The 22,997-nt window shown below is 42.7% G+C and overlaps 1 protein-coding gene across 3 annotated transcripts in view; it reads left to right on the top strand.

The window, feature by feature from the left end:
- znf423 (zinc finger protein 423) overlaps window positions 1–22,997 on the top strand; it is a 170,003-nt gene that overhangs the window by 38,441 nt on the left and 108,565 nt on the right. For 2 of the 3 annotated variants that reach the window (XM_053677968.1, XM_053677967.1), the window contains exon 3: window positions 16,158–16,352. In XM_053677968.1, coding sequence (XP_053533943.1) covers window positions 16,158–16,352 — 195 coding nt within the window. Of the gene's footprint in view, window positions 1–16,154; window positions 16,353–22,997 lie in introns of all 3 variants that reach the window. The other variant, XM_047154935.2, reaches the window with a different exon arrangement.

Here is a 22,997-nt window from a genome sequence, read left to right as displayed (position 1 = left end):
GGAGAAAAAGCAGAATGTGAGCCAGGTCTCACACTGGAGACTCAGATCGAGGGAGAGACAGAGACAGTAGGGGGGTTGGGGGTGGAATCCAACAGAAGGGAGAGTTTGAAGATAGAAAGAGCCGCAGAATGTCGAGAGATGTAACTTTGTCCATTTTTTTTTTTTTTCCGAAGGAGAGGGAATTGTTTTTAATAGTGCAATCAGAGCTGTGAAGTTAAACATTGCATGTTTTATTTTTTTTTTTGCATCGTGATGAAGTGCTAATGAAGTGTTTTTTTATATAGACCCAAGCACACACATAGGCAATGCGTCCTGGAGATTGTAGTTTGAGAATATTTCATTGGTAAAACAAACCACGAGTCTCATAAATCTTTGAGAAGAAAACCTTCACAAATACGCATGAACCCTGTCCGAGCCTGTACGTGTCCCTGACTATGATTCATGGTGGAAAAAGGCTGCTCATATCCCCATGTGCAGGCCAATAGGGGCTGTAATGGATCTGAATTGAATTATTTTATTCACTTCCTCTGGTTGTGATTGGCCGGCCAACAGAACTTCTGACACATCAGCGCTGGGTTATGCCGGACTCTTTTTAACTGGGCGAGATGTTGTAACCTCAGACACATTGTGAGCTTTGGATCACCTGTGCACATATATGGTGCGCTGTGCTGGTGGCGTTTTATTTGGCAGTGGGGGTGCAGAGCCAGGACTATTTATGACCTCCTTAATTGCTCATATTCTCAAATCCAGGTTGTGTGTGTGTGTGTTTTGAAGGGGTGAATGTATAAGTGAGATATCAGTCAGTCTCGTGGCCATACACGCGCAGCGTCTCTCTGGAGTGTGTGCTGAGCCTGAGCCAGGCAGCATCTGGGGAAGCTGAGCTCTGTTTTTATTTCTCCGAATTGAGGGAGCAGACGGGCATTACTGAATCGGTAGTAGAGAAGAAGGAGAGGAGAAACGATGACCCTTCTCTCTGCTCCCCAACCGATTCAGTAATGCCCGTCTGCTCCCGGTGATGCAGTGGACAGTTTAGAAAAGAGGACACATCCAAGAACTCCATTTCCTTCCCACTCTCTCTCTCTCTCTTTCTCTCTTTCTCTCATTTATCTCCCTTTTTTTTCTCTCCATCTCCTTGCATGAACCTCTGGAGGTCCATAATATATTTTTAATTTCCCCAAGGCAGCCACAGGAAAACAGTTCTAATGTGTGAAGGGGAGGTGTGTGTCTGGTGTGCGTGTCTGTATGTACGTATCAGCGCTTGTCTGTCTGAGTGTGTGTGTGTGTGTGTGTGTGTATGTATATATGTGTGTGTGTGTGCGTGTGTAAGTCCGTCTTGTGTTTCTCATAAAGCCTTGGCCCGAAACAGGTGACAGCATCGGGGAGCAGCTGTCATCCAGTTTGTGTTGTGGATGTGCACGCGTGATTTCTAATTCCCTTCCTTCCATGACGCTTTCTTTCATCATCCCTCCTTTCTTTGCTCCGTCCCTGGGTACTGGGACTGGGTGCCGGACCCTCGAGGGGGAGAGGCTGGTACACTGTATTTTCAGGGAGGTTGTGGTGGAGGAGGATGGTGGGGCTCCCCAGGGGGCTGCGTTGTATTGTGGAAACATAGCAAGCACAGGCCAGTAGAGCCACAGTGAGGCCTGCTTTAAATAGGTCCCTATGTTTACTGTGTTAGGGCCTGCGCTCCCCAGAGGCACCACTACACACACACACACACACAGTCTGCCTGCACCTGCTCAGGCACTGGGCCATCAGGGGCCCTGTCCCATCTCTCCCTAGTGTGTAAATACCAATCTGAGTTTAAAGGGATAATCAGGACTTTTTAGGGATGAAAGATGTCTAAACTGAGTGATCGTGTTATGATTTATGTATAGCTTATTTACTAGCATTGCGGTCAAGACTGTCTCAGTACAGACCAAAACACCGTCTTGTGCGTTTGTTTGATTGCAATCAAAAAATCTTGTATGTATTATAGACAAACAGTGACTACGTTTACATGGACAGCAGTAATCTAATTATTGACCTTACTCTGATTAAGATAGTAATCTGATTAAGGTGTTTACATGAGTCGCTTTTAGAATACTCCTGTCATGTTCCCGTTTTACATGTTATAGAACATAATTAGATTAAGAGCCCGCGTCATTACGTCACCGCGCCACACCGTCCGACGTCCCTCCAGAATTTCACGTATCAACATACAGTTCGTCTTCGTTATGGTACCGTATACACTTTTGGGTGTTTTTATTTATTTATTTTTTACGAACGCTTTAAGTGCAGTTAATTATTTGTCATGCTGTACATGCTAATAGACAGCTGCTTGAAGCTGTGGGCTGTGTCCCAAACCGCGTACTTACTGTCTATATAGTAGCTGTCTATATAGTAGAATGTATTTTTCCCCACTACAGGCCTATAGTAGGTACGTATGCGGTTTTGGGACGCAGCCGAACTCTCTTGTTCGCCGTAAAATGTTGAGCACTGCCGTGTGTGATCGTGTCCTGTCGCAAAATGCGGTGAAAACTCTCACACACGATGTTCATGATGTGATTAAGGTGTTTACATGTCTGTAATACACGTCCATAATGCGACTAAAAAAGGAGTACTCCAACGGTCTTAATTCGATTAGGGCTTAATTCGAGTATGACCTTAATTAGATTAAGTTAAGTAAAAATGGCTGTTTACATGGTAGTTTCTTAATCAAAGTATGGTCTTAATCGGGTTAAGAGTGGATTATTGTTGTCCATGTAAATGCAGCTAGTGAAGAAACACTAGTGAAGTCTAGGCCTAAGTCAGTTTTTCAGCTCAAACAAAGAGTAGTATTAACTCCAGCACCACAGTCTGACTCCAGTGTCTGACAGTTTGTCGTAGGCACAGTATGTCACCCTGAAAGTCATGTTTCACGCAGAGGTCTCTCAAAAAACGATGGAGTGCCATTCGAGGGTCATACTGTACGAAATGAATAAATATGACACTGTTAATGATGTCATCCATCCAGCCATCCATTTTCCGTACTGCTTAACCTGCACAGGTTCGCGAGGTGGTCCCTGGAGCCTATCAATCCCAAAGAACTCGGGACACAAGACAAGGGACACCCTGGACAGGGTGCAGATCCATCACATACACATTCACACACTACGGATAATTTGTAAATGCCAATCAGCCTACAATGAATGTCTTTGGACTGGAGGAGGAAACCGGAGAAGCATGGGGAGAACATACACATACACACACCCCTGGAGCCCTTCCAACCCCCAACCCTGGAGGTGCAGGCAAACATGCTAACCACTAAGCCACCGCGCCGCCTAATTAAATAATTATGTTGCACAAAAGGTTTTTTGCACAGAGGAGATCAGAAGAGACAGCGTCTTAATCATCATAAAATATCACAGAAATATCAGGGTTTTGGATATATCGTTATTGAGTGTCAGCAAAAATAAATGATTTTAACCATGAAAACGAGTAGTTGGTACAAAATTCTATTTTGTCATCCAGTTAACTTTGTGGAATCTTGTGTTTTAAAAATGATGAATAATGCCCACAATCCCACAGTATCACATGTCAATATTAATGTCATCATATAACCCAACCCTAATACACACACCCTAATCCATGTTCATTAAACGCAAAGATGTTCATCTGAAAGGGATGGACGTGAGCTAAAGACTGTCTTCCAGCTTTATCAGTAGGCAAAAGAAAGCCATTTCCGAGACAGGACAGGTAATGGTTTCAGACAGCTGGGCTGTAGTTAAGTGATGAGATCAGACATCCCTAATCGAGCACGGAGAACTGCCTCCATCTGACTCGTGTCCTCAAGCAAGAGAGGAATTCTTTGTGTCTGTAGTGTGCTAACACACTCTTATCCCAGCTGATCCATTTCACACTTGGCTCATGACTGTGCGCGCATGCATGTGTGTGTGTGTGTAAGAGAGAGAGAGAGAGAGCGAGAGAGGTGGAGTTGAAAGGCAGCCTTGTAGTGTAGATGTTTTTGTAAGAGAAAAAAGAGCAGAGGTCTTGTTGAAGTTGGAGCTGATATTTTTTTTTCCATTGTAGAACATCACATTGATGGCTCTTCTGTTCAGAGCGCTGCGTATAGGTGATGTGTGTACACAGAGAGGATGTGTGTGAGCATGTGTCTCATTGCGTGTATCCCTGTGGGTGAATCACTCAAATGCATTTTAGATACTGGGTCTGTGTAATATTATACTTGGATTTCCCCCTTTCACAATGTTTTACATAAAGAATAAAATACAACAGGGCGCGACGTTGTAGGAAAATGAATCAAAGACCGGGTGATGTAATGTACCCCAACGTTAATTACTTTGCTACCACAGCAAGTTCGAAAGTGTTTTATTTCTCTAACGCCACAGCTATTTTTTTCAATGCTAACATTTCAAAATAATAATCTACTGAAGTATGACACGTTGTACTTGTTATCTGTTTATCCCCCTATTTAATGTTGTGGCGCGTCGGTGAAACAGTTTAGTTCGTCGTATCATGTATGTTACAGTAGCTAAGAACATTGGTTCCCTCACCAGCATCACTTTTTTTCTCTTGAAGTTTTGAACTTGATGAAACACAAAATTGAAGCTTGTCATTTTACTTAGTGGCTTAGTGGTTAGCACGTTTGCCTCACACCTCTGGGGTTGGCGGCTGAAATCCCACCTCCACCTCCACCCTGTGTGTGCAGAGCTTGCATGTTCTTTGGGGGTTTCCTTTGGGTACTACGGTTTCCTCACCCATAGAGATGAGAAACCTGACCAAAACTATGATGGTTATCAGAATTATCATGGTATATATATATTTTTTTTTTTTTTTCCCAAAATACAATACCATTCTCATTTTTTGTTATACATACAGTATAAAAAGTGAGTACACCCCTCACATTTTTGTAAATATTTGATTATATCTTTTAATGTGACAACACTGAAGAAATGACACTTTGTTACAATGTAAAGTAGTGAGTGTACAGCTTGTGTAACAGTGTAAATTTGCTGTCCTCTCAAAATAACTCAACACACAGCCTTTAATGTCTAAACCGCTGGCAACAAAAGTGAGTACACCCCTAAGTTAAAATGTCCAAATTGGGCCCAATTAGCCATTTTCCCTCCCTGGTGTCATGTGACTTGTTAGTGTTACAAGGTCTCAGGTGTGAATGGGGAGCAGGTGTGTTAAATTTGGTGTCATTGCTCTCACACCCCCTCATACTGGTCACTGGAAGTTCAACATGGCACCTCATGTCAAAGAACTCTCTGAGGATCTGAAAAAAAGAATTGTTGCTCTACATAAAGACGGCCTAGGCTATAAGAAGATTGCCAAGACCCTGAGGCTAAGGTGCAGCACGGTGGCCAAGACCATACAGCGGTTTAACAGGACAGGTTCCACTCAGAACAGGCCACGCCATGGTCGACCAAAGCAGTTGAGTGCCCGTGCTCAGCGTCATATCCAGAGGTTGTCTTTGGGAAATAGACGCATGAGTGCTGCCAGCATTGCTGCAGAGGTTGAAGGGGTGGGGGGTCAGCCTGTCAGACCATACGCCGCACACTGCATCAAATGGGTCTGTATGGCTGTCGTCCCAGAAGGAAGCCTCTTCTAAAAATGATGCACAAGAAACCCCACAAACAGTTTGCTGAAGACAAGCAGACTAAGGACATGGATTACTGGAACCATGTCCTGTGGTCTGATGAGACCAAGATAAACTTATTTGGTTCAGACGATGTCAAGCGTGTGTGGCGGCAACCAGGTGAGGAGTACAAAGACAAGTGTGTCTTGCCTACAGTCAAGCATGGTGGTGGGAGTGTCATGGTCTGGGGCTGCATGAGTGCTGCCGGCACTGGGGAGCTACAGTTCACTGAGGGAACCATGAATGCCAACATGTACTGTAACATACTGAAGCAGAGCATGATCCCCTCCCTTCGGAGACTGGGCCACAGGGCAGTATTCCAGCATGATAACTTTGCTAAAAAAGCTGAGGGTGAAGGTGATGGACTGTCCAAGCATGTCTCCAGACCTAAACCCTATTGAGCATCTGTGGGGCATCCTCAAACGGAAGGTGGAGGAGCACAAGGTCTCTAACATCCACCAGCTCGGTGATGTCGTCATGGAGGAGTGGAAGAGGACTCCAATGGCACCCTGTGAAGCTCTGGTGAACTCCATGCCCAAGAGGGTTAAGGCAGTGCTGGAAAATAATGGCGGCCACACAAAATATTGACACTTTGGACCCAATCTGGACATTTTCACTTGTATTCACTTTTGTTGCCAGTGGTTTAGACATTAATGGGTGTTTCTTGAGTTATTTTGAGGGGACAGCAAATTTACACTGTTACACAAGCTGTTCACTCACTACTTTACATTGTAGCAAAGTGTCATTTCTTCAGTGTTGTCACATGAAAAGATGTAATCAAAGATTTACAAAAATGTGAGGGAGTGAGATACTGTATATACACATACATACATACATACAGAGTGCAGAAAAGAAAAACAAAATTAAAAATCAACCAATCAACTATACTTCCCGACTGACTACTTGACTCCAGAATCATCACGCTATTGTTAACATGTGCTGAAAATATACAAAAAGTACTGATACACACACTGAAATCATTTAAACAGGGGGTGTTGGCCCTTTTCGCAGCGACTTTCTCTTGGCACGCTCTGCAGACAGGGTTACCATCTTCTATTAAGTTTCCCTTGCATTTAAAAAAATTAAATAAAATCCAAAATGTGACCACGCTTTCGGATTTGGTCCTCTTGGAAGGTTGGAAAATCTCCCGATCGCCATCACTGCTTTCCGCCATGTTTTCACGCTCAAAAAAACAACAATGTTGCATGCTGCTCCTACGTCAGACTCGTGCTGGGTGTGTGTGGACATTTATTTTATGCCATGAACTTATGTCGACATGACAGAGATCATGGACGTTAACACAAGACACCAGATTAAAGTATGCCAGCATTACATATCTGACGTTCTGCATAACATATGCTTACTGGAAGTCTCTCAGTTACTGCGATGGTGTCAGTATCACATCAGTGTTACACAGATTGGCTGCTCTGATATCAGTAGCAGTCTGAAATAGGAAAAAGTGATAGGGATAGGTACATTCCAACTTCCTGAACATTTCCCATTTCCATTTTTGTGTCATGGAATGCTTGTTTATCACAGGGATGAACGTGCCGTGTGCTTGTACACTACTCCACCCCCGATGTTCAGTCATGCTCCTCACATTATCATTTTTGAGGATTTCTTTTCGTCGTTCCTCCCCTCGGTATAGAGGATGCCTCTCAGAGTCCGTAAAGCCCAGCGTCGATCCAACGCTAATTATTTTCCTCTCTCACTATGGTGGCAGCACCACACCGTAAAAAAAAAAAAAAAAAAGTGAGGGGGGGCATATCAACCTAACGAGGGGTAATTAGCAGGTCCCTGCAAGGCGGGGTTGTGCTCAGCTACACGACTGCTCTGTGGATTCTACTAATTCACTTCTCCTCATCTAATTACCCCACACAAACATGGCTGTTTGTCTTCCCTAAGAGAGAGTGAGAGCGAAAGAGAGGTGGTGGATGTGTGTGTGTGGGGGGGAATTGGTGCACTAACATGACTTTATGTAAGCCAGATATATAAAAGCTTTATTAATATTAGTATGACTAATAAAAAAAAGCATTGAAAGTTATCTAATGGTACCAGTAATCTGGTAAGCACATAATTTAAGGAGAAAGAAAGCCAGAATTTTCCAAAAAAAAAACCAGACCCGATATTAGTTTAATACAATACACTCTAGTCCATCTGTTTTGGAACAGATGCCTCACATTAGCCTTGGCTTTGGGTCTTTAGCTTCGCGTAAATCTTGTACACTATGTTAATATATTACACATAATGAATATGTCCTCTGTTCAGAATGGCTCTAGCTGTATTTGTCTAGTTTGAGAGTGTTTGGAGTGTGTCTGTACGTGTCCTGGGGCTGAGATGTCCATGGAGCAGCTGTAGATGATTCAATTATACGCTTTATTCAAGTGTAATTCAGTCGTTTGAGGTAAATTACTAAATGAGGTTTAGCCGCGTGGAAGTTCTGGCATTCATTTCATTTCGATTATGTGGAGAACACCAGATAAAACTGCGGATTAAATGTGTTTCCTGTTTATAACTGACGATTATAAAAGGCGTGCTCTGATCTGACATTGAAATAGTGGCTCAGTGTTGGATAAAATTCGGCGTTTTCTGATCCCATTCCATCGGCATATTTTTCCCATGACTGCGATTGGATGTGAAATTGTTTTCAAACAGAAGCTTGTACAGAGCTAACTACATGTTCGATAACTGCTGTGCATTGTATACAAAATGGAAAACAAAAGATCGTTCCATTCCTAATAATTGCATAGACATCTTAAATTCTTCAATTAAAGGTAGTCTTAAATTTGTGTTTTAAAAGGGGTATAGATGAAATGTGTTGGAAAGAGTACAAAACAAAGACCTGAGTAAAAGTACTGCTACTGTAGTCATAACTCACTTGTGTTTAAATGTAAAAGTAGTGCTGAAGAAAATTACTCAAGTAAGAGTAAATAAGTTATCTGGTGAACAGATAACTGAGTAATTACTTTGAGTAATTACTTTACAAATGAGGTTGTTTTTTTTTTTTTCCTTAACATGTCAACAATTTATTATCAACAGTGTACAAAGCTAGCTAACTTAGCCTAATGCTGTTGGGGTTTGTTAACTAACTAGCTTATGTTAATACATACATGCTTCTAGCTACATACTGTAGTTCGCTATCTAGCAAAGATTCCCACATTATCCTGAGTGTTACCTATAGGCTGTAGGAGACACTCAAAGTAATTTCTTACATTTAGTACATAATGTAAACATCAGAAGGTCTGACTAGCTAGCCCGGCTCACTCAGCTACTCACTGGCTGCTTGTACACGTTTCTGAAGGGTAGATGTTGAGCTATGAATTGTCGATATCTTCACAGGTTTTTGGCATGTCAGCTTTTGCAGATCATTCTCATGCTGTTTCCATTGAAGCTTTTAAGACTGAAGATACCTGATCAATTGGGCTAGTGATGCTCATGCTGCTGAAATATTTGGCTCCTGAAGCGGACACGTTCGACAGGAAGCTTTATTTTGATTGTGCCTCGGAATGGCCTTGTTTAAAATTTGCACATACTTTTACACACACTTTTTTTTTTTTTTTAGTACTTTAATCGGTCTTAAATACATTGTTGTTTTACTCTGTAACAGGTTTTTTTTTTTAATATTTGAAAGAAACTCAAGTAAAAGTACTATGATTTAATTATACTCAAAAAAGTACTCATGTAGTGAACCATTTAGTAATAACTGTAACCAGAGTACATAGTTTGTTGTTAAATATTTACATATCTTGTCTCAAATGAAAGAATTAAACTTTTTTAAAGCATATTATTATAATATTAATATACCAAATATTGAATATTTACAGTATTTAGTATTTGCCTTTAACCAGTGCAGGTAAATATGCATGTTGTGTGTGTGTGTGTGTGTGTGTGTGTGTGTGTGTGTGAGTGAAGACTCCCGGCACTGGGACGGGCTGTGAGTCAGAGATAATGGCCTACTGCTGAGAGAGGGCCAGGGGCTCCAGCTGGCTGAGGGAACCATGAGGTGATCTGTGGTGGGGTAGAGGGGCTCCTATGGGACCCCCACACTCACATTAACACACCTCTCCCACTCGGGATTGCCAGCAGCACACACCCCACTGTAAATTACTGATTAAACACACACAGACATAGACACAACTGTGTAGGTATGAGAGTGCATGTGTGGGTGCATGATGTGTGTCATTGTGCTTGCTGTTCACTCTGCGCCTCGGTGTGTCACGTCAAGGTCATTTAGCTTACATGCTGAAGTGGGCGAGTTTCAACACCAGCTTTGATAATAAAAAAACAGTGTCAATCAAGGGCTCGACAGCATGGCACACTGAAACATATCTGCTAAGCTAAACGTGCTCCTCCTCTTCCTCACATACGCTCTGATTCTGTGCTTATTCTGAATCCTGGTATGTGGAGTGTGTGAGACTGTGTGTGTGGGTCTGTCCTCTGCTGCTATGTGACACAGTGATGGAAAGGAGCAATCAGAGAGAGCCCACCATCCGTAAATCTCCTTTGCCACTTTAAACAATGATAAATAAGCAGGAAGCAAGATAACACAAGACAAGATAAGATAAGTTAAGATAAGATAAGACAAGACTATTAATCCCAGGTGGGAAATTCCAGTGTTACAGCAGCAAGACAAGAGACAATATATAATAGAAAACACAGACAAAAGACAATATAGCCACAGAAAAAATCAACACTTAATCAGTCAAGCCTTACTCGGACAGTTGTGCAGGAGTTGCGTATGCGGGGCGGAGCTTGCCTCGTCTCAGTTACACACGATTCTGATGTTGAAATTAGTCCACACTACCTTTTTACATTTTAAAAAGGTACATCCAGCCATGGGGGCCACGGTGGCTTACTAGTTAGCACTTTTGCCTCGCACCTCCGGGACTGGGGGTTCGAATCCCACCTCTGCCCTGTGTAGATGTGTGCATGTTCTCCCCATGCTCCAGGGGTTTCCTCCAGGTACTCCAGTTTCCTCCTCCAGTTCAGAGCTGTCTCGTACTGTGATTAAGGGATAACGTAGCTTTTTGAAAATGCTGACATATGAAATTATGACATATGACATTATCTCCACGATTCCAAAATGGTGGAACCAACTGGAATGCCATTTTATTATAACAATCATTTTTGTGGTCTGTCCAGGCACTAGCTGCAACTCCCAACCGTAGCTACAACATTTTTCACCTAAGCTTCACACTTTCTGACTCTGTATGTCTAGCAAAAAAAAACAACAACAAAAAACACACTGGATAAAGTGCTCTTCTATGAGCTACTAAATAATGATGCTTAAAGCCATATTGTTAAATTAAACCAAATTTGCCCTGATGATTATACCTAGGACTATTCATGTAGCAATATACTCTAATTGGTTGTTTATTTGAATGCTTGCCATCTCCTCATCTTCTAATTTATATATATATATATATATATATATATATATATATATATATATATATATATATATATATATAGGTCATTCTTTTTATTTTTTTATTTGTTTATTTTTAAATGATCTCCTGCTTTTCTGTTAGATCATATTGCAATTGACAGCAAAGAAAAAAAATGGGATCTGTCACGTTTCAGTCCACATTTTCTGGGTGTTTAAAGCCAAGTGCTTGAGTTTAAAGGCAGCGGTCTAGACGCTACTGAAAAACCCCGTCTCGTACAGCTCTACGGAAGAAATACGGCAGCCTCGGTCAGAGGCCTGAACTACACGCAGGCGATTTTAATACTCTAAATGGGCCACCCAGAAAATCAACTTAAGCAGTTGCGTAAACCGGAATATGGAGAACTTTCCCAGCATAAATATTGACTTTCAACTTTGAAACTTAAGCTACCAACTCTGAATAGAGCCTTTTCTTAGAAGCAGCACTTGATACAAATGGTACCTATGTGTGAGCTTTAGTTCACATCTTTTTTTACATTTACATTTATGGCATTTGGCAGATGCCCTTATCCAGAGCGACTTACATTTCATCTCATTTATACATTTGAGCAGTTGAGGGTTATGGGCCTTCATCAAGGGCTCAGCAGTGGAAGCTTGGTAGTGCTGGGATTTGACCTCAAGACCTTCTGATCAGTAATCCAACATCTTAACCATGCACTGAGCTACCACTGCCCATCTTCAAGCAAATACACATTTCTATAGTCGAAGCAGATTATAATGCAGTGCTGGACAGTGAATTCTGTGTTCGAGGTAGATTATGTGTGTGCATGTAGGCGGATAATGCGATGATCAATCTAGGAGAAGGGGAGAAATGTGGGCTCTTAGAATATATCAGCAGACATAAAGAGGTCTTGTTTATCTGAATGGCTCTCTAGAAATCATTTGTCTCTTCATATGGCTCTATCCTTGCTGAGTCCTTCTGTGTCACCTCTGAGTTCTATCTGAAAGCCTAAAAAAATACTGTCGAAACATGTTTACTACAAGCACGTGTTATATAATGACATGATACACATTTCTATCCTTGTTTAAATTTATTCAACACATTTTACCTTCACCTGCTCTCTATCTAGTCTTTCACACAGGTCCACATAAATATCATTTCAGCAGTTTCCTCTCCCTCCCACAGACTGAAGGGGAAGATGGTGTGTGTGTGTGTGTGTGTGTGTGTGCGTGTCTGTGTGTGCGTGTGTGTGCGTGTCTGTGCGTGCGTGTGTATGTGTGTGTACGTATCAAGGCCGCGGCTGGAGCTAGCAAGTGTGCAGCTGGGGTGCACAACACATGTATATCAATCCAGTGCACACAGGGAGAGATAGAGATAGAGACCGATAGAAAAAGAGGGAGAGAGAGAAAGCTGTAATGGCAGTCTAAATGGAGTGTGTTGTGGAGACCCCCTCATGAGACCACCTCCCCCTCCGGAGAGGAGGAATGCTTACTGGAGAGAACGGGGGAGATAACGGCAGGCAGTAAGATGGAGGTAGACCAGAGAACGGAAGAAGAGCGAATAGAGAGCAAGTAAGCAAGTGTAGCATTTACTGGAGGTGTGTATGGTTCAGAGCGATGTGCCAGGAGCTTTTATATCCCGCCTGCTGTCCTGCGGTGTGGAAGTCGTACGAGCCAGGCTCATTTCGAATGAAAAAGATGGAGGGAGGAGAAGAGGAGAGGTAAAGAGGGCCAGAGCAAGGTCCCATCTGGCTCCTCCCTTGTTGCCATGGTAGCAGGTTGTGCTGGCATGTGCCTTGGTTGGCAGTGCCCATACCTCTGGCATCAGGGTACCTGGGGGAACGATGGTGTGTGTGTGTGTGTGTGTGTGTGTGTGTGTGTGTGTGTGTGTGTGTGTGTGTGTGATTGAACAAGGAGTGAGAATGAATTATTATCCATTTTCACCAACATAAGAACCTCTCATGGATGAAATGTACAGTTAATACACCTTTATATATGTATACACACACACACACACACGTGTGTGTGTGTGTGTGTGTGTGTGTGTGTGTGTGTGTGTGTGTGTGTGTAAAACAGCAGCTCAGGACCACTATCAGTGTAGTGTCAGTTAGGGGCCTCTCTTCTCCCTGTCCAGACGGCATTCTCACGACTGGACAGATGGCCATTCCACAAACCCCCACCCCGAACACACACACACACACACACACACACACACACCAAACGCCCAAACCCTACCTTTACCCCCACTGAATGGATGGAGGGAGAGAAACTAGAGCACCTCGAAACTCCCCTCACTCATAACACCTCTCCAGACCCCCACCCCCTACCCCTTACTCGCCCCTCCTCTAGCTAAAGCAGTCCAAACTGGACTGAAGCCCAAAAGTGAACCAATGGGTCTGGTCCCGAACTCCAGGCTCCATTAGCGATTAGCGCCGAAGTGTAGAGCAGTGCCCGGGCAAATTAGAGCTGCTGATCACAGTGTGGCAAAGAGCAGGAATGGCCACCTCCTGCTTTTCCTCTGATTGCACAAGTCCAGGATGATTAGACAGGATGTTAAGCCCAGGGGAGCCAGAGAGCTGCCCTCCTCCCTTTCTCCATTCCTCCCGCCCTCTGCTCTTCTTTTCCCTCTACCCTCATGTTCCCTCACTTTATTTTTCATGCTATTCTTTAGTGCTCTTTCTCTCTTTCTCTCTCTTTCTCTCTCTCTCTCTCAATCTCTCTCTCTCCTTTACTCATTATGTCAGTCTCTTTTTCCCTTTCCCCTTTTCTCCTCTTCTCTACATCTCTCGATTCTTTTCCTTTTTGTTTTGCTGCACTCTCTTCGTGGTCTCCTGTGCAGTCCTTTCAGAGCGCAGCGTTTAATGTGATAATAAGGTGTGAAAATAGAGCCACAATGGCGGAAGGAGGATTGGGCTGGTAGATATCAGAGCTGTGAGCAAGTGTGTGGCACACAGGCCTGAGTCGAGACTAAGAACTCGGCAGTCTCCGCGATTGCCACAATGCCATGCATGTTATGCCTGGTGTAGGTGTGGACAATCTGACAAAAATATCATGTCATGTCATGACATTTCACTTTCGGGATATTCCTGCAGTATATAGTGTCTGACGACAAGGTGTAGGTTTCCTAACAAACTGCCAGCAGGACAGGAGTGTTCTGTTTAAAAATTGTTTGATGATACTTTTATTTGACATGTACAAAAATAAAAGGGGGGGGGGGGGGGTATTATGTAAAGCGAAAATTATTAGTCTTAACAGTTTGTAATTGCTATTAAAACATTTGAAAATGTTTTCACAATACCCACGACATCTCAGAAAAAGTGTATCATGACATATCGTTATGATATCTCACAATATTGATATTATATCATCATATCACCCAGCCCAACCATGATGTTCCATATGTTAACATTAAGTGATCAGCCACTGTAGCACTGCTCCGCTGTCACTATATTATTCTACAGAGTGTTCCAAAAGTCTCCATACATAGGGGACTGTGTTTGCCAGCACCACATCGGTCGTGCCTTCGTCAAAGGATATTCGCGGACGTCCGCAACACTTCCAGTCTTTTTGTATTTGTTTGGCAACTGTGTTGTTTGTGTGTGTGTGTGATGTGCTTGCCATGTTTCCTGTTAAAGTCCATTGCAACCTTGCGACAGCTTCCCGATCCGGCCATGAGAATGATTTCGATACGTCCTTCTTTTGTCAAAGGCATTCTTAAAGGCTGTCTGAACATATGTTATATAAACAAAGAAGGGAAAACTTTTAAAGACAAGCGCACCTATTATGGTTTTGAAGTGTGCCTAATTTTGTTTTAAAGGTCTCATACAATAGATTTACATGCATCCAAGGTCAAAAAACACTTTAATGTGCTCATAATTTAAATCGCAGCAGTACTTTTCTCCCCCCCCCAGTGTCACAAACGACTCGTTAAATGATCCGTTCTAAAGGATTCGTTCTGAACTACTCCTTTCAGAGAGCGTACTCTGCTCTGATTGGTCAGATGTGCCAGTGTGTTGTGATTGGTCTACCGCTGTCAGCGTGTTTCAAAAAGGAAACGCCCACTACAATAACGAGTTACAGCTCTTCCGATGAAGACCAGAGGCGGGGCTTTTTGTTACAAACCTACGTAGGTTAGTACAGGAAGTAAAGTCTGGAATTACTAACGACTCGTTTCAGCTGTTCAGAATCGCTTCCTTCTTTTGGGAGTCAATAACTCCGTTTGTCGTGCGCTTTGATTTTTGAAACTTTGCAGACTTTTTACACTCACAAACAGCTCTATAACACACTACATGAAATGTAATATTTAAAAAACCATAATAGGTGCACTTTAATTTCCCCTATGTATGAAGACTTATGGAACACCTTGTATATTGTATACTGTACCAACCAACTGGTTCAGTGGCTGGGTTTTAGTACCTGCTCAAGATTGGTATTAACCTGAACTAATAGTATTCTGGTGCAGAGCTAGATGTGTACGGTGGTTCAGTACAAACACTAACGCAGAATGACAACATAAAGCATTAAAAAACAAACCAGTCTAGCTGGTTGGTGCTGTGATGTTTCATTTTTCAACCTGCGCAAACATTTAATTTCTTAAAACCAATAATGCAGACAGAAATACTTTTATTCATTTGTCATCAATAAAGTAAAACGATTTAGGCATGGTGGATATTGGAGCTGTGAGCAAGTCTATGCGAGGTTTCTTTCTTCTTCATTTTTTTCCAGTTCAAGTCTATTTCAAGTCTGTTTTTGCTTTAATTCTTTTTGGTAAAGGTTTCAGTGGGATGTACCGGTGTAAACACGTGGAGATTTATACCAAATCAGAGGTAATAGTATTTTGGGAGCTAGCAGATTGGTTATACATACAGTAGCACACCATAACCACTAATGCAGAATGAAAAATACAGCATGTTTCAGCTGACAAACATTTAATTTCCTAAAATCTATAACGCATTAACAGACAGTGTTTTATTTATTATTGTGATCATGTGAGGTGTGTTAGATTTGCTTCAGCAATGGGTTCCATGACGGATTGTTCTAGAACGTTTTATTTTGTTGGTTCCTCTTTAAGCCCCAAAAGTTGATTGGTGCTAATGCAGTTCTGTTCTGTCTTTTTGCCGTGTATGTGTGTGTGCGTCGGTGCGAAAGCAGCCGTACCTGAACGAGACTCTGACGGGAAAGAGCGGGCCGGTGGCGAAGACGGCGAGCACAGTGTGACCAGCCACGACGATCGAGCGGGAGAGGAGGATCTGGACGACGAGTCCATCTTCACTTGTGATAACTGCCAACAGGACTTTGAGTGCCTGGCTGACCTGACGGAGCACCGCACTAACCACTGTCCTGCAGGTACACACATCACCTCAGGTCCCCGGTCACCTTTTCTGATCTCTAAGCTCTCCAAAAGAAAAAAAGAAAGTCTGAAAAACGTAGCCTGGTTTATTTATGTTTTAGAGACGTTATTACTGACGTGGAGCTTGTGAGAAGATCACCGTGCACTACTGTTAAAATTTACGTTGTGGTTGTAATTAATTGATTGTAGTTGCAAGCCTAATTCATAAGTGATATGAAGTTGACAGACTAATGTTTTTCTTACAGGAAATGTCAATCATTTAAAACTAAGAAAAATAAGGTCAACTTTAATCAAACTACAATTTGCAATTACTAGTTAAAGTGCTATTAATATGGTCAAATTGTCTCAAATCTACATTTAGCAGGTTTAGGTTCGGATTCACGATTTAACAGTGTTAGTAATTGATATATAGATAGCTGGATAGATATAGATAAATGTGATTGAAATGGGGTGTGTGGATTTTCTTTTTTTTTCTTTTTTTTTCCCTGGAAAGTGTTCCTGGCAGCAAAATAAATTCAAACCCTTTGCTACACAGATTAAATCACACATTTTGATATGTTTTTTTTTTTTTCGCTCCCAGTTTGACAACAAGCCTTTCTAAATGTGAAAAGAAAAAAAAAATGATTTACATTTTAGAAGCTACAGCACAAAACCGTTCAATCGTTCAGACTGTCCGACTGAGTGTGTGTTTCATGAACTGTTCAGAGAGCGCGTCTCTCTCACATGCTCTCACTACAGGGGCTGCCATGTTCATCTTAAGCCATTACAGTCAGTGAATGTAGACGGTGTGTGTCTGCGCTCGAGCCTGCCTTCTCAGTCAGACCGCATCTTCTATTCCAGCCTGACTCTTATCTCTCTCCACCATTTGTGTCAACATGTCAGTGTAATAGTTCATAGTGGCTTCTCCACTGGAGAGGTGTGTGTGTGTGTGTCATGTGTATGTGGTGGAGTGACTTCTCTCGGCTGCTCTGGAGTCAGTGGTGTCCCACAGGACAGTGGTGTTTTAAAGCTAACACGCTGTACACAAAGACAATGCCCGTTATTACAATCGCGGTAATTAATGAAACGCTGAAAGCGGCCCTGCAGGGGCATCTGCTTCCTTGCAGATTAATCAAGGGCCTCTCCTTAACGAGGAGAAAGCATGCATGGTGGGGGTAAAAGAGAGAGACACAGAAAGAGAGAGAAAAGAGTGCAATTTGATGGCCTAACAGCAAGATTTATAACAAAACAAAAAAAAAAAAAAGGATTTTTTTTCCTTTTATTTAAAACATTCAATCAGGCTTTGATTGAAAAGCCATTTAGTCATGGACATGACGTGAAAGCAGTCGTGTGGAGCGTTAGCGGCCCCGGCGAAGCCGCCGAATAGCGGGAATGTGTTTCTGGTGGGAAATAATATGGCGTGACACAGGCCTCCGCTCTTCCCCACCCCGTTTGCCTGTCTGGCGGTGGCGTAATGAAATCAAGGCCCTGAATATGAGACACGCTGCCTGCTCCCCAGCCGTCAGCGAGCTACGTGTTGCTTAGCAGAGGGGGAAAAAAGAAGGAGAGAAACAAAATGAAATGATAAAACAGAGCTTCCCATGGGGGGGGGAGTGCTAGAGATTGCGGAATAATCCAGAGCAGTGGCTAGGGGATCACATCTCTACCTGCGTCGTTCTCCCCCCCTACTCTTCCCAAACAGATACACACACGCACACACATGCAAGATCCTGCCTTTTTTTTAAAATTATTATTCAAAAGAGCGGTAAATTAAAAAACACTCACTGGCAAATCCTTTTACATTCTCTGCATACCACAGGGAGGCTGCCTAGTGAGGGAGAGCCACACGCTGAACCGCAACCGCATCAGATGGGGGACAAACACGCCATTTTGTGAGCGAGTGTTTGTGCGGATAAGATTGGAGGCCATTTTTGTCATATTTTATGAGGAGGGTCATGTTTTTGGCTCCCTTGGCACTATAGTGAGCCCGGCCAATAACACGGCACCAACATAAACTCCCTTTTGCTTTAGAATTATTATTGTGATCACTTGGCAGTCAGTGTGGTCATATTCTCCAAAAGCAAACACACCACAAAATGAAATCAAATTCCAAACAATATTACATGAGCATAGGATTATAGCTTGAAATCCCATAATGTGTGTGTGATACGTGATACGTTTCTTTTATGTCTTCTTTCTCTATCACTTTTGTCAGCCTTCTTCTAGTCCTACTTTCATGTCTGGCGGTATTTTATGACCATTTGGGCTCCCACTGCACTGAGAGCTTTAACCCTGACTAGTGCTCAGTTACTGCTCTCCACCATTTGCACATGTGAGTGTGCGAGAGAGAGAGAGAGAGAGAGAGAGAGAGAGAGATACTAGACGCATGGTCTGAAAATTTGATAGCGTGTAACGAATGGGTTTCTTTTTGCCTCGTTGCTATCTGTGTGTTTACATCTGATGGAATTTAGTGTCTTCTTGTACTGTACATGTATACATGTCTCTGTACTTATTAAGATGTTTGTGAGTGCATATTTGTATGATATAGTTGTGTGGGTGGGTGTAATGCACAGACACACACGATAGGGTGTGTGTGTGTGTGTGAGTGTGTGTGTGCGTGTGCGTGCAGTGTGGGCCGAGTCTGGGGGGAATCTCTACAGCAGGAGGAATCTGGAGCACTGGTTCCCCAAGGAGTGCTTGGAAAAAAAGCTCAGATCAAATGGAGAACATTCGCTGCTCCGCTCCAGTGCCCCAAGACCGGCCATGGTTGGGCTCCGGCTGTTAACCGCCCACTCTTTCCCTATCTCCCCCTCTCAGCATCTCTCAATTCCTCTGTGACCATGTGCAGCTGACCCCTCTCCCCATCTGCCCCCTGCCCCCACCCAGCAGGCTGCCCAGGGCAGGAACTCAGGCCCCGTTAACCCCCATGGTCCGGAGGAAAGAAGGTCCAAGGTTATGCCATAGCAGCTCTGCTTAGAGCCTTCTAGCACCTCAGCAGTCAGTCTGACTGTGTAGGTCATGTTGGTGCACTGTGTATGTGTTTGTACTACACTGCCAGCCAAATGTTAGAGGGTCTATTTTATTTTTGTAAAAAAAAAAAAAACCCAGCATTTTAGGACTTTTCCCATTCCATTATTGCAATTAAATAAGGAAAAAATTAAACAAGCTTCAGGATTCATATTCTAATGGGACTCATTCATCTTCAGTTACCAACTTATTTTGCTCACAATGGATTCAGGGAACACTGGGTGTGAGGCGGGAATACACACTTCATGGGACAACAGTCCATTACAGGGCACTGGCACACACACATTCAAGCCTTCAGCGTTGCCGTTCCACCTACTAGCATGTTTTTGGTAGGCAGGAGGTAACTGGAGAACCCGGAAGAAACCTTGCAGACACAGGGAGAACATGTTAAACAGACAGTAACCTGGGCTCAGGATCGAAGCCGGGATTCTGGAGCTGTGAGGCGGCAATTTGAATCAAATAAAAAGTGGCAAAGTCTTACTCTTACTCTTCAAAATTTGACATACAAGACGTTTTGTATACTAGGTTTCAGTTTGCATAGTTCCCTCATAAATATTGTCAAATACTGTTCAGATATTAATAGTGGAAAGATCAGTTCAAACATTTATATCTACTGAATGTGGCAGAAATATTTGCAAAGACTTCAAATGTTATGCCTAGTTTTCGCCTTGTATCCTCTCAGTTGTAGCATCCGCGTTGTTAAAACCGTCGATAATTGATCAACGCTAAGAAAACCTATAACACTATCAGTACGTTTACATGGACAAAAATAATCCAATATTAACCCGATTAAGACGATACTCTGATTAAGAAACTATCATGTAAACAACGATTATCGATGACCTTAATCCGGCTAAAGTCATACTCGAATAAACACAAATCGAATTAAGACGTATTCATGTTTTAGTCGCATTACCGAAGTGCATTTTAGACATGCACACATTAATCACACTATTAACATCGTGTGGGAGTTTTCACCGCATTTTGCGTATTTACCTCTATATAGTAGGTAAGTACGAGGTTTCGGACGCAGCCCACGGCTCCAAGCAGTCCTCTGTTTGCACGTACAGCACGTCAAATAATGATCTGCACTTGAAGCTTTCTTAAAAATAAAAATGAAACACCCAAAACTGTATACGGTCCCATAACGAAGACAAACTGTATGGTGATACGTGTAATTCCGAAGGGAACGTCGGACGGCGTGGCGTGGGGACGTAATGACGTGTGCCGTTAATCGATCTGTGTTCTATAACATGTAAAACGAGAACATGAAAGGAATACTCTAAACGCGACTCATGTAAACACTTTAATCAGGGTATTGTCTTATTCAGAATAAGGTCCATAATTAGATTACTACTGTCCATGTCAACGTGGTCACTGTTGGAGTCTAAAAAGCAAAATGATTCAGTGCTCACTAATTGTCTCCATTTTTCTCCATTGACAGCAAATCCATGAGCAAATTTGTTTGTCCTCCCTGTCCCACTGCAACACTAGAGTTCTAGATTCCATTTCTGTTTTACCAGACACTCAACACTATCGTGTCTAACAAAGTTCATTGACCTGCTTTCTGAATCTTATGTTTCACACTCTCAGCAGACACAGCAATTGGCAGGGTGTGAAATATGTAATTGTGAAAAATAAAAGGCAGCTAAGAGTTATCTCAAATTCACACCAGATGCGCCATGTAAGCTTGCGTCCGCATCGTGTTGTGAGCTTTGTCAGTGCTACCGATGAGACAATGTGTATCATGTGTAGCAATAAAACTAATCCACGTATGTGTGGCAGAGTCAGTTCAACTTGAGAGAAGGAAACGCTTGTTACCTTAAAGACTCTGTGCTCAAATAGAATATAGAAAGTGTGTGATTTGAATTCATTTCTCTGGAGTTTCATGCTGCTATTGAACAATATGAAAACATTCGAGATGGCAGGTTATGTTTAAAGGAACCAAAAAGGATATATATATAAGACTCGTGTATGATTCAGATTGAGTTAAAATGGAAGTGTACCTGAAGGCACTATATGACATTTGGCTGCGTTCACGCCATGTAGGAATTACCATAATTACTAGGTGACAACCTGGATGTTCTACTCGGAGCTGTTCACCTCCTCAGACTCGGAATTAAATGAATCCATGAGAGATGATGTTGTTGACAGCTGCAAAATTACTTTCAACTGTTTTGTATGTCTTTCGTTTATTTTCGGATGAATTATTTTCATTATTAAGACATTAATAATAGTCAGTTATACAAATCATTACACAGAAATATTATGAGACAACTGCAAAACTGGATTTTAGACTGAAGTCGCCAGCATTTTGAGTGTTTCCACATGACGCTGCGGCGGTCAGGTGGTACAAGTCGGCACTCTCCGAATATTCCTAGTTTACAAGTTGTAATTACGAGTTCTACCAGGACCGCTTTTTACAAGTCGCGATCTCGTAATTACGGTTATTATGACATGGCGTGGACGCAGGCTTTTACCCCGTGAGACTGGCCCACCAGTGATGATTGATTGATTGATTATTTTAGGTTCCTAATCATCTTGACGATTACTTGAATGTGTAAATCCCTCCTGAAGTCCTAACCTATAGACGCGCTGTACCATCACATCTGCGTAACAGCTGGACTGCTCTCTTGTCAGTGGACAGCCTTTGAGCTTTGCCCTCTTTCACTATTGTCACCAGGTAACATGTTACAAAAGGTGTATGTATGTGTGCATGTGTGTGTGTGTGTGTGTGTGTGTGTGTGTGTGTGTGTGTATACACTTGTCTCCATGTGAAATAAAGGTCAGAAGTGTTGAGAGACCGAGGGAGGAAGTGAGCGAGCGAGAGACAGAGATGATGTGTACAGAATGGGGAGGAGAAGAAGAGAGAGGTGGTTGTGTGTAAACGGGAGAGCTGTCAGTCAGGAGGAAGGCGGGTACTCCGCCTGTCAGATACAAATAGGAGGCGAGTGCTAATTAACCCGCCTTCACAAGACAGAAGGGAACAGCCAGATCTCTAGAGGGTGGGGGTGGGGAGGGGAGAGAGAGAAAGAGCGAGAGAGTGAGAGAGTGAAGGGATGGCTCAGTCAGCAGGAATAGCTCTCCTGCACACACTCTTACCCCTCACACACAGATAAAGAGAGAGAGAGAGAAGTGAGAAAGAGAAACTGGAGCTCTCCTCTGTGCTGAGCTGCCATTCAGAACCACACTTGTCATAGCACACACTTTCACACGTATCTGTTAAACAATTTTACATCCTATTAAGCTGATGGCAACACAGTATTTCTGTTTGTTTCCTGTCTTATGTGCTAATCACAAGCCCTCAGGTTTTACAGCTGTGTGCCTGCTCATGTTTGAATGCTATGTGTGTGTGTGTGTGTGTGTCTCTGGGTATCTATAAGTAACAGAGGGGAGTGTATTCTTGGCTGGGTCACTGCATAGTTCGTTTTCTCTTGGGTTCTTCCTCAAAAACACACACACGCACACACACAGGAAGAGTGATATGGCAAAAATATCATATTGCTGTACCTGAAGACACTTTCACGTAACATGCTAACATTGTACTAGCAAAAACAGTAGTATCAGATTTGGAAAAAAAGAAAAGAAAACAATGAAACGGAAGGAAAAGGAAGCATGCTATCACCACTGATAGT

The sequence above is a fragment of the Ictalurus punctatus genome, chromosome 4 (assembly GCF_001660625.3).
Source record: "Ictalurus punctatus breed USDA103 chromosome 4, Coco_2.0, whole genome shotgun sequence".
In the NCBI taxonomy this organism is placed as follows: domain Eukaryota; kingdom Metazoa; phylum Chordata; class Actinopteri; order Siluriformes; family Ictaluridae; genus Ictalurus; species Ictalurus punctatus.
Note: the sequence above shows the minus strand (reverse complement) of the source record. Positions and strands in the feature narration are given on the sequence as shown.